The sequence below is a fragment of the Pezoporus wallicus genome, unplaced genomic scaffold (genome assembly GCF_028554395.1).
Source record: "Pezoporus wallicus isolate ANWC-B61680 ecotype Strahan unplaced genomic scaffold, APGP_CSIRO_Pwel_v1 contig_13817, whole genome shotgun sequence".
In the NCBI taxonomy this organism is placed as follows: domain Eukaryota; kingdom Metazoa; phylum Chordata; class Aves; order Psittaciformes; family Psittacidae; genus Pezoporus; species Pezoporus wallicus.
This window is the reverse complement of record NW_026637726.1, coordinates 1,015,036-1,030,634: the sequence shown is the minus strand read 5'-3', so window position 1 is coordinate 1,030,634 and position 15,599 is coordinate 1,015,036. Positions and strand designations below refer to the sequence as shown.

Sequence of the window (15,599 nt, the reverse complement as noted above, 5' to 3'; positions counted from 1 at the left end):
GAACGCCTACTCTTTCCAATTTCATTCACATATGCCAATTGATTAAAAAGTTATGGGGAAACAGGAGAAAGGGGTCAGAGATGGGTGCACAGGACTATGTAACAGTCAAACTCTGATGCATGTATAACCTGGCAAGCTTTAGGCATACGTCTTGATATTCATCAGGTAATTGAGCAAGCTACTCCCTGGGTGCTAAGCTATTTGCAGTGGGAGGGAGGCCCTGCAATTGGTAACCTGTAAAAAACCAACCGACAAAATCTCATCCTGCTTCCCCCTGCTCTTCCTCTGCCACCCAAAAAAAGAAACCCAAAGCTAACCCCCAAAACCCCTAAACAACACTCAAACCCCCTCAAAAGCCCCCCACCTTTTTTGCTTGGAGTTCTTTCCCTGCTTAGACAGGTTCCAGGTTTACCTAAAGCTTGTCTTCATACAGAATGACTAGCTACATTTACTACCTCTTTCTTTTTCCTTACAGAAAGGTACTCTTAAATAACTTAGACATAGCAAAGCTCTCTCACAACTGTAACAGGTTGGATTGTAATGCTTGAATTGTATAAAAAGCAAATGTCAGCATCTATGTGCACATTCTCAGTGCTCCAAGTAATTTAAACACGTGAAGTAAACTGTTAAGAGTTTTGATTTCATGTAGTATTACAAAGACTGCAAATAGTAGAGAAAGCTGAATGGGGTAAGATGGTAGAGAGCAGCTGTGCCCTGTTTGTGCCCAAGTTATTCTGCACTCTTTGCCTGTACTGGATGAACCATTTACTGCATACAATAGATATTTTCAAATACATAGACCAATAGCAGCAGTAGTGGCAAGTTCTCCTAGGCATTTCTGTTGGCATAAAGCTATCTGAAGGATACTTTATCTCCTCTTTCCACACCCTCATGTGTCTCATGGCAAACACTCAGTTTCCTTATGCCTGTGGTTACTGGTGTGCTGTCATCTTGACAGAAGCCTGATTTTCCAAAAGCAATTCTTTCACATTCCAGTTTTCTGGAAAATAACTGAAATCAGCTGCAGGTTCAATACTTGACAGTATTTGTCTAAAATAAATTTTGGATCTATTTCCAAATGTTTTCCAAGAGCACATTAAAGCTACCCTGAAAAAGCTCTTAGATAGGCTCAGACCCTGTCCATGCGCGTCATGCAAGCAAGTTGGCATTGGTAAAGCTTTACTGGGGAACACAATACATCAATTTATTAATTGAAAAGGACACATTAAGTTAACCATTCCTGTTGGTCCATTTCCATGTTTATGGACTAGAAATTTGCTCATCATCTGTAATTAGCACGTTTACTGAGTTAGGTGATACTACTTAATCGAATTCCAGTATATTTAACCGCCTGGTAATTGGCAGGGGGTGGAAAAGAGCATGCAAAGAGCCTGGTTTTAGAAGAACAGGACTTGAAGTTCATGTAAAAAAAGAATTATGTAATATAAAAGATATAAAGATACATATAAAGATATATATAAGTATATAAAGAATTAAATAATACCAAAAAGCCAAGATGAACTGGGGGTGGGAGCGTGCGTGTGGAAGTAGGCATAACAAGAGAACTGTGTAACAAAGGTACTGACTCTGGGAATTCTTAGTCTTTTGGGCACCATACAATTTCTGGAACGTATATAATTCATTTCGTAACAAAGAACAGAAAGGCCATTTCTGGAAATTGAAACTGCCTGGAGTAGTCCTGGCTACAATTACGACCAGTTTTAACCTGCCACTAAAGTCGTTCATATAATGTAATAACACCTTTTCCATTTCAGCTCTGAATTTACTGAGATCAGGGTTGTAGGCAGAGAACACTAATGCTGCTTTCTTTTTTTGTCTTTTTCTTAGTAAGTTTTTATACCATGAGGAGACCACCTACTCTATTATCTAGAAGCAGACTTTGATTTTGTAGTATTGACAATTCAGCCTAAACCTGATATCAGTCAAGGACAAACACTTCCATAGGAATTACAGATGATTCTCAGAAAGTCCCATTTTAGCTTAAGGGAAAAATAACAAGGCACAGTCTTCTGGATCTCATGGCTAGAGGAGACCTCTATAAACACTGAGGTTGAAGAACATAAGACAGCAATGCCACTGACAACTGCTTTTGGGATGGCCTAGCATGTTAAGCAGTACAATCAGGATGATGGATCAAAACCAGACAGATAAGTCTTTGGAAAAGGGGGATTGAGTGATACCAAACTAAGCCACAGAAGGTGCTCAGAATGAATTGAGAGACAAAAGGCAACAGAAGGAATTGTAGTGTGTCTGTGTTGCATTTTGTTAAAGCATTAATACCTATGGATACAGCCAAACGCTGCTTTAAAGCAAAGTTAAAACTTGCAATTATTAACACACACTGAAAACAATAACAAAAATCCAGGCTTGAAAGATAAGGAACCAATCAAAATGTCCTGGAATGACTGCATGCAAGTTTCAAAATGGCAAAGTGTACTGGGAGCAAAGCATTCAAAAGTGTTTGTCTGCCACTTGCGCTTATTTGCCTCCAGTTTTCTGTTGAATCACCTCTGAATCACTTCTCTTACCTCAAAACAGTCAGCATTGCCAGCCCTCTGAGGCATGCCGCTGAATGCATCAGATAGTACAGCCATGAGAAAGCCAGGAAGTTAAGAATGAATTCTTACCTTATTCATGTCAAATGTGTGAAATACTTGTTCGACATAGCTGTTAGCTTCTGGAGTAAGTCCATGTAGATCCAGGACATGTTTAAATTCATGCAGACACAGCTGTCCAGATGGGCATTCCCTCATAAATTTAGTGTACCAGTGGTGAATTTCCATAGCATTAATGTCATCCGCTGATCCAGCAGCACCCATAGCATCGAACATACCAGGTAACCTTTTTCAGTATTTATTCATCCAAATGTTGATTCTTGCTTCTCAACAGCGATCATTTAAACACCAACTCTGCTTTTGAGAGCTACTTTAAACCTCTTACAGATCACTACTAATAGAGACTAAGTAAATATAGCACCCTAGAGAGATTACTGGTGCCCAGTTTTAGTGCACCATGGTTTTATCAGCTGATTACAGTCTTTGTGCACAGTCAGTTTGCAAAGCCTCAGCAGGGCATGAGGACCGATTAATGCTGATTCTCATCTCGCACTGGCATCTGTGGTGCTAAAGCTGTGTAAACTGGATGAATATTGAATAAGCAACATGCAGGGACTCTGAGAGTAGTTTCCAAACCTTTGCTTTAATAATTCACAAGGTTTCAACTAAACCTTCAGCCCCATTTAAATATTTGGATACCTTTTGTGCAGCTGCCTTCTAGCAGCTGAATTCCCACTTTTATTACTTCTGTATGTACCATATATGTATAGTCCAAATCTTACCTTATAGGCCAAAACTGCAACATGATTTGACTTGGATAACCTGGGAAAACCTGAAAGCAGCTATACACTGGGCACAAAACTGTTGCCATTGACCTTAGGCAGCAGTTCTTCATCTGAGCATCTGAGTCTTGTGTAACCCAACGTTGTCCTGAGGCCTGTCTCCCCATTGCCACTGCTCATTCAGTCCCATGCTGTCCCTTCCCTTAGGCCAGCATGAGCGTTTGTGGTTGCACTTGGGAACAACTGTAAGAACAGATCCAAGGCAGAAGCTTGCAATCAAACGGAATGCTAATGAATACAATGAGCTTCAGTGATGATTTAAATTTTTCATTGCCTGGTCTCACAGAACATTGCGTTGAACAAGAGCACAGATTGAGTGGGTATGGGAGAAGGTGGCCAGCAGTAGAGGGGGTGCAGGACTGCTTCTTCCACTGATTCAAACTGTCTCTTATTTATCCACAAGGAAACTTGCAGAGCAATGTCATAACGTCTGGGCTGTGTAGTGGTACAGAGCAGATTATAGTTTTACAGTATTTAAGCCTTACAGCCTATGCTATGGCGTGGGGTTGAAGACTGAACTGGTAGAATGCGAAAATACGGTTGTTAATCTTAAGCCTACAATAAAGGTTGTGTGTCTCACAAAAGGAAAGGTGAGCACTACCCGAGCAGCATTTCTATTTCAGCTGGCAGAGGAGAGCACAGCCGGGCTGCTCCTGGAGTTCTGAACAGCTGCATCAGTTGAATTTCCCTCTGGGCCAAGACTCAGGCTGGCTCAGTATGAAGAGCAGCATCAACAGCTGCAGGAGACAAGTTTAATCTGAATACTGCAAAGAAACTGAGCGTTATGGTTGGCCGTGCCATGAAACTTGGGTTTTCAGGTGGCACGAGGGATGAGTGGAGGTGCACCCATGGGGTGCACCCAATAACTGAACCTGGGCGAGCTGCCCCTGCAGCAGAAGGTTTAAGACAGGCTTTGTGTAACAGCATCCAGGTTCACATGGTCATCCAGTATTTTGGACTCTGTTTAATTCTGTAGGCAGATAAAGCCCTGGGACACACTAATCCTGTAAGATCAGAAGTGCAATATATTTCTCAGAAATAGATAAAAGCCTTCACTGCAAAAGGTGAGCGGACTGGAACAAGTTGGGCTCTGAGTGGAACAGGCTTTCAGCACATATATTTATAACTATATGGCATAAATCAGTGTCTGCAGCCAGTCAGAGCAATGCTGCTGAAGAGGGAGAGAAGAGGGGAAAAAAGTACACCTGAATGCCTAGAGGACTTCAATAGCGATATATACGTAGCCATCACTTAAAGGTGATTTTTATAATCTCTAGGCTTCCCTTGCCTCTCTTACAACAGTCTCCCCAGAGCAACAATAGCGGTCTGCTAGCACGTTGTCAGTTATAGGATCAAGGCCTTCAGAAGCAGCAGGGATTACCTGTGTGAAGTACTGAATAAACCCAGGCTAAATCTGAAACATGCGAAATGGTATTTTAAATACTGTAAAATATCACTTGCAGGCAAAGAATGCTGTATTTGTAGTAACCAAGAGCAGCAAGCAAAAGACACGTAGCTTAAAAGAAGCAGTCCTTCGTCTCTTACATTTGTTCATCAAATCTAAGTTTTCAGTAGCTACTAACTGGAAATGAAGACCCAGAATTTTCCCAGTGTACATCTCCCACATTTCTTGTTCCACAAAAAAAAAGGGGCAATGTTTCCAAACTCAAATGTTACTCAGACTCCCACTGTTTCCAGAAATAAAGGCAGTATTCAAAGGTTAAAACCCAACCCCAACCCCACAGGTTTCAACCCTAGGTTTCAGAAATCACAGACAATTGGGATTTTTGGAAATATAGGGGCCTATAATTGGGTTTTTTGGTACATTTTCATTTTCAGATGTGCGTCTCAAGAAAACAACGGCACAAATGTGAGCCATCTCAGCCCTTGAAAGCATATGTATGTCTCTCATATGGCATGGAAGAATCTCCTAACTCTCTTGTGTTTGTCCTTATGGAAGACAAGGTTAAAATGCCAGGGAAATGCACATTTTAAGTCACTCTTCAAGATAACCATCAAGCTGTTGTAAAGTTTCTATGTGAGGAATCTGAAAAGCCTTAAGTTTTATAGCATTTGAAAAACAAGCACATGAACAGGCACAACTGCTTACCAGCACAGGTCCTGATTAAAGATGTAAGATATATAAAGATAGAATACCCAGGAGACTTGAAGGGGCAGTGCAATAGTATAGAATAAAATGGAAACGTGGAAGCTAGCGTTATGTGCCAGTAGGAGAAGAAGATGCTTTTAAAGGAGTTCTTATAGGCTATGTTCCTGTTAGGATAGCTTTACTGGGGGATTATAGTGAGGAAGTACACCCAGATCAGAAAGGCTATGCTGGCCACGCTGTTCTTTTTAGCAATTTAATATCCTCCCTTTCACTCTGAGGAAAAAATGCTTCTCAGGTTAAAGTACAGTTTTCTTAGACTTATTGTATCCACACATCCAGGTTAGTTAGGGATTATATTCCTTCATGTGTATAGCTGGCACTCAAAGTCCAGCAATTAGAATGAGGGAGAATGCAGAAGTAGTGAAGAACTTGCATTGTAGGTCTGGAAGCAATGCGATATAATGGGGAGGGAAAGCAGCTATGAGGAACACACATCAGAGAGACTGAGGGGACTTTGAGAATGTGAGGCACTTCAAGAAAGGATGGAAAAAAAGACAAAATTCTGCCATAAAACAAGTAGGAGGCCTGGAAAGAAGCAGATAATTTATGCATCAGAGTGGAACCCACAGTTTAATTCCATAGTATGTATCAAATACATACTATGTGCTTAGTTTCCTCTGAACTTAATGGGGATAAAAAACCCCAACTCACAGGTCACTTGGAGCCTCTCAGCACTGTACCAGATGGCACCTGCATTTAGACCTTCATATGTAATCGAAGTGACTTGAGGCCAGGTTATGAAGTAACACAGGTTATGAAATAAAGGCTATTAAGGTGTTATGCACGACGGCATAAAATATAGGGAATCATTTAATTAAGCCTTTGAAACATAAAAACCACACACAAATGAGGACAACAATACCAAGGCAGAGAAATCAACAGCTCTTTTATGGAGAAGCTTGGAGGGGCTATATATACTCTGACACCCACTCTGTCCCCACAGCAAAGTTCTCTCTAAGTCCCTCTCAATATTATGTATTAGCACCATCAGTCTCTGCAATCCACAGGAATAAGATGCCTGGACTTTAAGGATGTAGGAAGACAGGACCATTTAGAATTTTTATCTGCTCCCTTTGCTATAGTGACAGGCAACAATCTTACCTGTGGCCATAGAAATCGCAGGCCACCAAACTGAAACATCTTATTTTCCTTTAACCTCAAAGCAGGCTTTCTGGAATTCTTTGAAATGTTCCTGCAATGTAATTTGAGATTTTCAGGGTTTTTTTGTAAAGGATTTTGTGTAATTATACTGTGGAACTGTGGAGGCTAAGTAAGTATGAGTTCAAAAAGCAATTAGACACTTTCATGGAGGAAAAGCCCATTAAACACATTTAATGAACTTGTTAACTGATTGAATGGCCACAGGCTGCTTGGAGCAGAGAGGGTGACTGAGGAGTACCTGTTCCACAGGCACATGGTCCTGGCTATTGCCAGAAACAGGAGAATGGCCCACAAATACTTCTGACCTGACCAGTGAAATATGGCTATTTTTATGTACTAGACATGATCCAAACAGTGTTTAATTGGCTTATCTTTATCCAGCTGGTGGTCAGAGTGACTGACTGAAGAGCAATCATTATGGACAAAAAGGATGCTATTTTGAAGGTCCTATCTAAGATAGATGTCTGAGTCAATGCAGGCAAGCCCACTCTATTTGCAGTTTGCACATTTATTATAAAAGCATTGATGTAAATTATTTTTTCCTGTGCAGTTTCTATTTGCATCTTCCTGTCATTTTTTCCACACAGGCTTAGTGCTTTCTTACTAGGATGCTTTCTGTTTCAATTGCCTGTAAGCTTCTCAGTGTGCTTGCATGAAAATATACAACACTGAATGCACAGCAATGAACCTGTAAATTGCATTATGCTGTATATCTGTTTTCTTAAGTGATAATACATATAGAGAAATCTGCTTGCTACCGAAGTCATGATGCCTATAGGGACAAAACAGTGTTTTACTGATGTTAGATAACCAAAGGAAGAAAAAACCCAGAAAGAGTTAAGACAGCAAACAACGAGGAGATGACTAGATGGCAACTGACTTGTAACTCTTCCTCTTCTATGGCTTGGTTTCATTTTTTTCTTTTAAATTATTATTAGTAATTAATTTGCTGTGGTTCACAAACTTTATTAAATACTTCTTACAATTAATTTTTGAAGTTGTTTCTAAATTGTTGGTAAGGTTACCTAAGGAATAATCTAATGCTTCTAAAGCACTTTATAAAGTATTAAGGTGACATCCTTGTCTTTCTGGGACTCTTCTACAACACGGATACTATTTCATCTTTAAAAAAAACCCCAGTAAACCAAAACCAAACGAAAGGCAATAATCCTCTTACCCCCACCCTAAGTGGAAAAAAGAGACAGGATAAATCAAAGCTATTCCTCCTTCAGAAAGATACTAAATATCATCAAATTCACCAAAAGCAATCAATGAAACAGTTTAACACTTGATATTTGTAAGGTGATTATATAAACTGAAGTTGAAGGACATACATAACATGCTTAGCACCGTGCACCACTAGCCTTGAAAAAAAATCTTACATTTCACATGTCATAGGTTGGTTTGATAGCAGTAATTCCATCTATGCCGTCAGTCCTTGCTGGGGTGGGGTCTGGGATTATCTCAGGTACCAGAATTCACAGCACACAAAGCATCACCTTCCCTCTGAGCACCGAGAGGGACTCGGTGGGAAATGGAAGCAGGTTTAGCTCCAGTGCACCAGGGCTTGTCTCCCAGGGTACAAATACTCCATAGATGGGCATCTGTGTTATCTCTATGCATCTAAGCTTATAGATAGACAAGCAACGGAAGTCCAGGACAGACAACATTATTTTTTTGTTTAGAAATACTTGAAATTAAATGTAATGTCCCCTGTGAAGGTACTGCAGTAATTCTGCCATCTTTCCCCTCAGGCAACTGCTTTCCTTGAATAGCTGCATTAGCAACTCACAGCTTTGCCGTTGTGCTCTGGTTTGTAGATGCAGTGAGAGAGGGACAGGCTTTTCCTCTGTGGGTTTTATTCGGGGTTGTTTGGGTTTTTTTATTATTATTATTCTTAAATGAAATGGACTTTCAAATCTAAAGAGACTGTTTTTTACCCTGGATAAAGGCAAATCTGCACTCCCTTTACAATACATTTTTACCACTGACTTCTATACGTATTCGTCTGCATGTAGAGAATTAATAGCTAATAGCCCATCAACTTAGTATCAGCATTTAGTCTTACATTCTGAGAGGCAATACACAAACCCCAAACCAGCATGGACTTTAATTAGATGGGGGAAAAATCTTTTGACCTTTGATAGTTTACATTCCTCAAGAGGAATTTCCTCACCACTGTGATACGCAGCACTGACTGCGCTTGTCTCACACCGCCCCAGCAGTCTCAAAGCTAGTTCCTGACTGCTGTAATTCTTGACAAATTTTAATATATGAAAAAGTACCATAGGCACAACATTTATTTGAGTGGTATTTTTTCCCATGGAGTGTTGACAAAGACTATTACTCTGAAAAATTGACTAAAATGCATGTTAGAGAATTTACTCTTCACTAAGAAGTTGCACTCCGTGAGTAGGAAGGCAAAACTTTGGTGCTTTCACAAGAGGAATGTACATGCTTTATCAGCACATGCAATTAAAATAAAGGCACGGGAAATCTGGTAGAGCTTAGACAATAAAGATGATTGTTTCCAGACGATTCTGATGTGTTACAGATTTCTTTCTTGCATATTTAATGTATTTTCAGCATCGTGTAATAGGCCAGCATATCGGGATTCGCTGCTGAGAGCAAACCACTTGAAGTCTAAGCTCTGAAGAATTGGGTTCAGACTTGCAATCAACATTTGAAAAGAAACAAAGAAGAAGAGAAATTACTGGCCTTCCAAAGCTGTTTGAAGGTTTCATTTCATGACAAGAAATGTGCTCTCTAGCTTAAGAAGGAGGTTACATACTCTGTTTGCGAAAGCAAGTGGGTTCCCTTCAGCTACTATACTGGAGATAGAGGTCTCAATTGATCTTGCAGTTTCATGAGGTGCCATTTTAAGGAAGTCTCTAATCTGTTCCAAACTTCAATTTTCTCAGAGAATAAAATATCCACTGAAGCGGCAGAAAGTCCTAGGGAAATATGGGAGAAAGTTCTCATCACTTAAATATGACATGTTCAGCATGGAACAGAGAGCATGAAGATGTTACCAACTCCTTTTCCTATGCAGATACAAAAGGGAAACAAAAAATCTAAGCATTCCAAGTTAATTTACTTACTAAACCAGGCCTCATATTTGAAAAGCACATCACAGCAAACTATCCTTGGAAGCAAGTGCTGTTTGCATGAGCCTGGAAAACTGCTCTTTAACAGACTAATATTGCTCCTTTCACAGTTCTTAAAACTCATCACGTTGATGGATTTGTCTCAAACAGAAGATACACCTCCTGGAGCAACTTCTCTAGATCTGAAGAGTCAAAGATAACCACCCTGGGTTTGGAGTAGTAAGTTTGAGACCAAATTTTCCAACCTGTTATCAAAGAAATTAATGTATTCCACAAAACACATTCCACACACACAGACACAAAAGTGAACTATATTCATTCTGCTGTACTTTTTGATATGCTCAACTGAACGATGTTTTGCAACAATAACTGAAATCTAAAGCTGTGCGCAGGCTTTATGAATTAGTCTTAACCTCTTGGTCTACTTCACATAATTGAAAAAGTGTCTCTTGAGTATTAAACATACTTCTGTTAATACATCCAAGAATACAAATCAACTCTTTTCCTTGGAAAGGAGCATCCAAAAAGAGAAACTGCACTTATCTAACAGCACATCACCTTGGAATAGGAATGAATTTCCAAGACTATCTTTTACCTGGATGTAGGATGACTTGAACGCCTCCAGTTGTCCAGGAGGAATCTCTAGGTGTTCTGGTTTAGAAGGAAGATTATTAACATTACATTCAGGAGGTATTGTGGGTGTGTGAAAGGAATCAAGAGAAGTTTGTAAATGAAAACAACTGAACAAAAGGAAATAGAGAAAGGAAGGACCACCAATTACACTCAGGAGGGTATAAAAGCCCTACAGGAGCAAACTAACATTTCATTGTCAGATGGTGAATAACGAGATCTTCACAGCTGAGTTATCCTCCTGTGCCTTAAAGGTGCCATTGGAGTATTTAAAAACAATAAGTCTGCAGTACTGGGGAAAAAGACCAGGACACCAGATAACCCTGTCCTCTGATATTGATATAAGTTTCAAATCCTTTGATGGAAAATGAAGCTCACCAGAAAAGCCATAATGGGCTGTGGAATTCTGCAGACCAATTCCTGGGAAAGTTTGAACCTCTGAAGTCTGTTGCTGTGACAAACCTGTGAATGTGCACTTTGGCCAACCAGCCACTGATGTCTTCCAGTAACATAAGCCCCCAGTGAACAGGCGTAAGTTGTAAGCTTCCCCGATGCTACAGGACAGCATAGGAAAAAGTACAAAAGAATCCTGAAAACAAATCTCTGTGTTTCTTGGGTCCTTGGTGGGCAAGCATTTCAAACTTTGCATGGAAATACCTGATGTCTGCTTTTCACCTTAAAGGCGTCTGGAAGCTGTTGCCTTCCGAAGCTGAATTAGAAATATGCAGAAGCTGAAACAAAGCAGCTTATTAACAGGGGCAGAGTGAGCTGCAGCATCTCTGCATGGTGCTGTAGTCCTGCCTCCTGAGTTCATCAAACATCTGCAAGGCTTGAAAAACAAGAGGGTAACTGATTGGTCCACAGAGGCAAAACATAGCAACTGAGCAGCTTTGACTCCTTGTAGCTCGGTCAGAGCTTTTATGGAGAAAGGTTAAAATCATACGCACAAAGTGTGCTTACAAGACTTCAGTGCATGCTATTCCATTGGGAGAACCAGCAGAAAATTTACTTAGCGGCCAGTTCCCAATTTTGGTCATTTTTAAGTAGCAGAAAACTACATTTTGTGAAAATTAATTCTGTTTTTTTGACCAGCTACATAAGATAATACTGGACCACCTGGCAGCCATAGTGTGTAATTTGTTGTGTTTAATATTAAAGAACCGGACTGCAGGCCAACTCTTCATACTACCCAACGTGTCTTCAGTATGTGTGTGCTAGCTGATGCTGTAATGTGTCTTCCACACAGTGCCATCAGAAGAACAGGAAGCTTTTCTTATTTTAACTTTACATCAATGGTGGAAGCAACCCGTGTTTTTCTATGACACTTCCCTGTGTTTCACATGAGAAGCTGCATCACGGAAAGAGGTTTGTCTCAGAGCTGCAGTGAAACCGCGCTGGGGTCAGAAATAGCGTGTGCAGATCTCACACCTAACTTAGTCACTTGGCATCTGAGGATAAGGTTCTCTCCCACTCCACTCGCACCAGCCCTGGAAAGGGTGCCAAAGAGCTGCCTTCTGCTGCGGAGATGTGACAGCTTCCACTCAACAGTGTACAGTGTCTTTACTCATGGCACTGCATGCACGGTGGTTGTGAGTTTTGTAAGTAGCATCAGAGAAAGGGGGTGAAGGAGGATCTTCTTTCAGAAGGAATATGCATGCATTCAGTCTGCATTGCATAATAACCCTGCTTGAATCACTGAATGCCTTAAGATGGATGCAGATCAATAGTGGATGCCATTTCAATAAATTAACTGCAACCCAAATCACAGAGGCTTAAACACATCCAAAAAGTATACTGCAAGCTTGTGTGAGCAGTATACTACCTTACACATTCAATTACTGTGCTGCTGCACTTACATGTAAGGGAAACCAGCTTCTTAGAAGCTTAATTTTACCTGCAAAAAGTCTGTCTGTAAAGGCTGACAGTGGTGGCATTTCAGATGCCTGTACTTCTTGCCTTAAGGAAGTTGTGCTTCCCCACGTAACAGCGCTGAAAGGCTGGGTTTAATGCATTTCTCCCTACTGGCAGAAAAGTCACCTTAGGGAACCACTGCTACTTCTGGCAACTTTATTGGCCATCTCCTCAGTTTCAGGCCCACAATAATGATAAGGCTGCTATATCACACTTAAATCACAGGCTGTTTAGTGCATGAACTAAAATCTGACAGTTCAGCTGCAGGACGCTCAAGCTCTGTTACAAACGGCCTCTACTGCATCAGAGAACAGCAAAACACAGCATTCTTTCTGCTTTCAAAGGCTTTCGAGTATTTCAACATTTCTTCTAATTTAGGAACGACTTTTTCCCCTCTCAGAAATGACTAAGGGCAATGATACTAACAATCTTAATGAAGTAGTGGGCCACAGCTTCTATATTCACTGAAGCAGAAATGCCATCGTTTTGCTAACAAAGAATCAGAAAATAAATAAGCCTGGTTAAGTTTTGTCTATTTAATATTGGTTCCTGACTATATTTTTTTTTTTGTTTAGTTTAAGAAGAATTTACTATGCTTTATCCAGTGGTTGTTCAATGTAAAACACTCCTGGACAGCAGAAGGACCAAGTGCTCTTTATACCTGACCTAGAGCTTCTTAGTTGTGATAATGAATGTACAGGAGTTTGGAATATGTCCCCAGTTCTGTTATTAGCTTGGTATTTCACTCTTTTTGCTTCAGGAAATAAATGGTCTGAAAATATCTAAATCTCATTTTGCTTCTGTCTTCAGAACTGACTGCTCTACAGAGCAGACAGTCTTGGAAGCCAAATTTGCAGGTGAATAGGTTTGGTATTCTACTCCCTGTGTGAAACACATAGTGCATGATGAGCCAAATTAAAACTGCAGTAAAAAGTGCAAGAGTTGCAAGGAGAGTTTGGTATCACTGCTGCCACAATGATTCCGGTTTAAATTCTAAGTGCAATGTTTCAAAGCTGTGCTCTCAGCTCTCCGTTCCTCCTCCAAATCTGGTAGAAGCACAGCATCTGCCAAACCCTACGTATTCAATTTATGCAATTTCCTGACCACTGAGTTCAGCACTAAATCAAAGGTTTCCTCCCTCATCTGAAGGCAAACTACTTGCAGCTTCACTTCTAATTCAATTCTCTGTCCAGAAGAAGGAAGTCTTTCACTCTCTGAAAAACAGTCCAGAACACCCGCAGGGAGCATGGCTATTACTGGCTTCAGAGAGAGACATAAGAGGTAGTAAGAGATGAAAATCCTCATTTCACCCTGCTAAATCCACCATTGCACTATGGTGATGTGACAGGAAAAGAGCCAAATACCTGCCACCTCCATCCTGCGGATGTGCTGAGAGCAGGATTACAGTTATATAATGTTGTAAAATGGGAATACAGTTTGCAAAGGGAGGAACCTCTTCGGTCCCTTCTTTATTAAAACTGCTGCTCATGCATCTGAATAGCACTGACCCATCATGAACAAATGACATGAAGAATCCACGTTCTCATAGATGTAACTCTCACCGAAGCGTAGTCTTACAAGAGCACACTCCAGGTGCTCCTAAAACTCTCTGCTTAGAGTAAAGCTGTAGGGCACACATCCAAGCCTGGTGAAAACCTGATCAGATGTTTATTGTGCCCTGGGTATCTTGTACAGTGCTCCAGCTTTGTTTGTATTTCTGCATCAGGCTCCGAAGCACGGACTGAACCTGGATTCAAACCTGCCTGTGTGCAAGATGAGCACAGTGGGGTTGCTCAGGTATACACCACAGAGGAGCTTACCTTAAATGAGAGGTTGGTATTTCCAGTGTCCTCCATGCACACTGGGAAGATCCCACAAATGCTGTCTCTACATCTGGAACTAACATTGCAGATGCCTTCAATGCACTAAATAAGCAGGGAACAGAATCAACTCAAAGGAAGTCAGAGGTACCCTTCCTACACTCTCCTGAGTTTCGAGCCAAGGTCTTGGAAGCAGATGAATCCTCCCCAGGGCTCTGGACTGAGGAGCTCTGGTTTTCCCCAACCCTGCAGCACAAATTCACTTGAAAGTTCCTGAAAGCAGGAAGGAAAAGGGTGGCTGCTCCAGCCTGTTCAGCCAGGGAGCAGAAAAAGTGCATTTAGAGTTGTAGGAGCAAAATGAAAGCTGACAGAAAGGCTTCCAAACAGGATCAAGTAGGTCTGAGGCCCTTCCAAATTATGGCAGTATTGATGCCTCTCAGGAAGTAGGGATGAAAGAGTTTGGAAGAAAGAGTTTGGAAGGGGAAAGAGTTTGGAAGAAATGGTATGGGAGCAGCTCTGGTAGTAAAAATCTGCTTTTGCTTTGGGAAGAAGAGTATATGTTTCTTATAAAAGCTTAAACAGGGGAAGTTTAGACTGGATATAAGAAGTTCTTTCCTGTTAGGGTGCTGAGGCACTGAATGGGTTGCCCAGGGAGGTTGTGAATGCTCCATCCCTGGTGGTGTTCAAGGCCAGGCTGGACAGAGCCTTGGGTACCATGATTTAGTGTGAGCTGTCCCTGCCCATGGCAGGGGGGTTGGAAGTGGATGATCTTAAGGTCCTTTCAACCCTAACTATTCTGTGGTTCTATGATCTCCCTGACACAGCCTGGCTGTGTAAGGTAGAGTGCAATATGCACAGTGTAAGCCAGGAAAACATTGATTAAACCAACTGTTTTGCCAGCTGGAGTTGAAGAATACCAGACAGGGATGAACAGAAGGGATCCTTCAACCTATTTTTTCATCCAACAGGACACAGGTACTTTTGTACTGGAAAGAGAAGTGAATCAGAGTTTTAAATTTTACTGAAGAGCAAGTAAGAAGTGGTTGGTTGAGTGAAACTTTAGAACTTAATTAGCTTAAATGTGGAACATCAAACAAGGAACAGGTGAATAGGTACTTCTGCAAAGAAATGAAGATAGGAAACAGATTGAATGCGTTCTGAAACTGGTTTGTATTGTTTTAAATGTTGGCTAAAATTATCTAGTATTTTAGTACTGACAAGCCAATATTTTGAGTACTGCCCTCTCTATAAAGAATGAATTACTTTGAGAACTCTGCTAAGAATAAGGATGCATTCATTGGGCTTCCTTTCACTGAGTTTTAGGAGAAACACACAAGAAAATTCAAGCTAAGAATTGCCACTTTTGATACACACAGTAAAGT

The 15,599-nt window shown here is 40.8% G+C and overlaps 1 protein-coding gene across 2 annotated transcripts in view; it reads right to left on the bottom strand.

Moving 5' to 3' along the window:
• GUCA1C (guanylate cyclase activator 1C) overlaps positions 1-14,235 on the bottom strand; it is a 44,435-nt gene extending 30,200 nt beyond the window's left edge. The window contains exons 1-2 of one of the 2 annotated variants that reach the window (XM_057407417.1): positions 14,218-14,235; positions 2,649-2,821 (exon numbers count right to left, since the gene is read on the bottom strand). In XM_057407417.1, coding sequence (XP_057263400.1) covers positions 2,649-2,804 — 156 coding nt within the window. In that variant the 5' untranslated portion in view covers positions 2,805-2,821; positions 14,218-14,235. Of the gene's footprint in view, positions 1-2,648; positions 3,004-14,217 lie in introns of those variants that run through there. The other variant, XM_057407415.1, reaches the window with a different exon arrangement.
• Between the last annotated feature and the right edge of the window lie 1,364 nt (positions 14,236-15,599).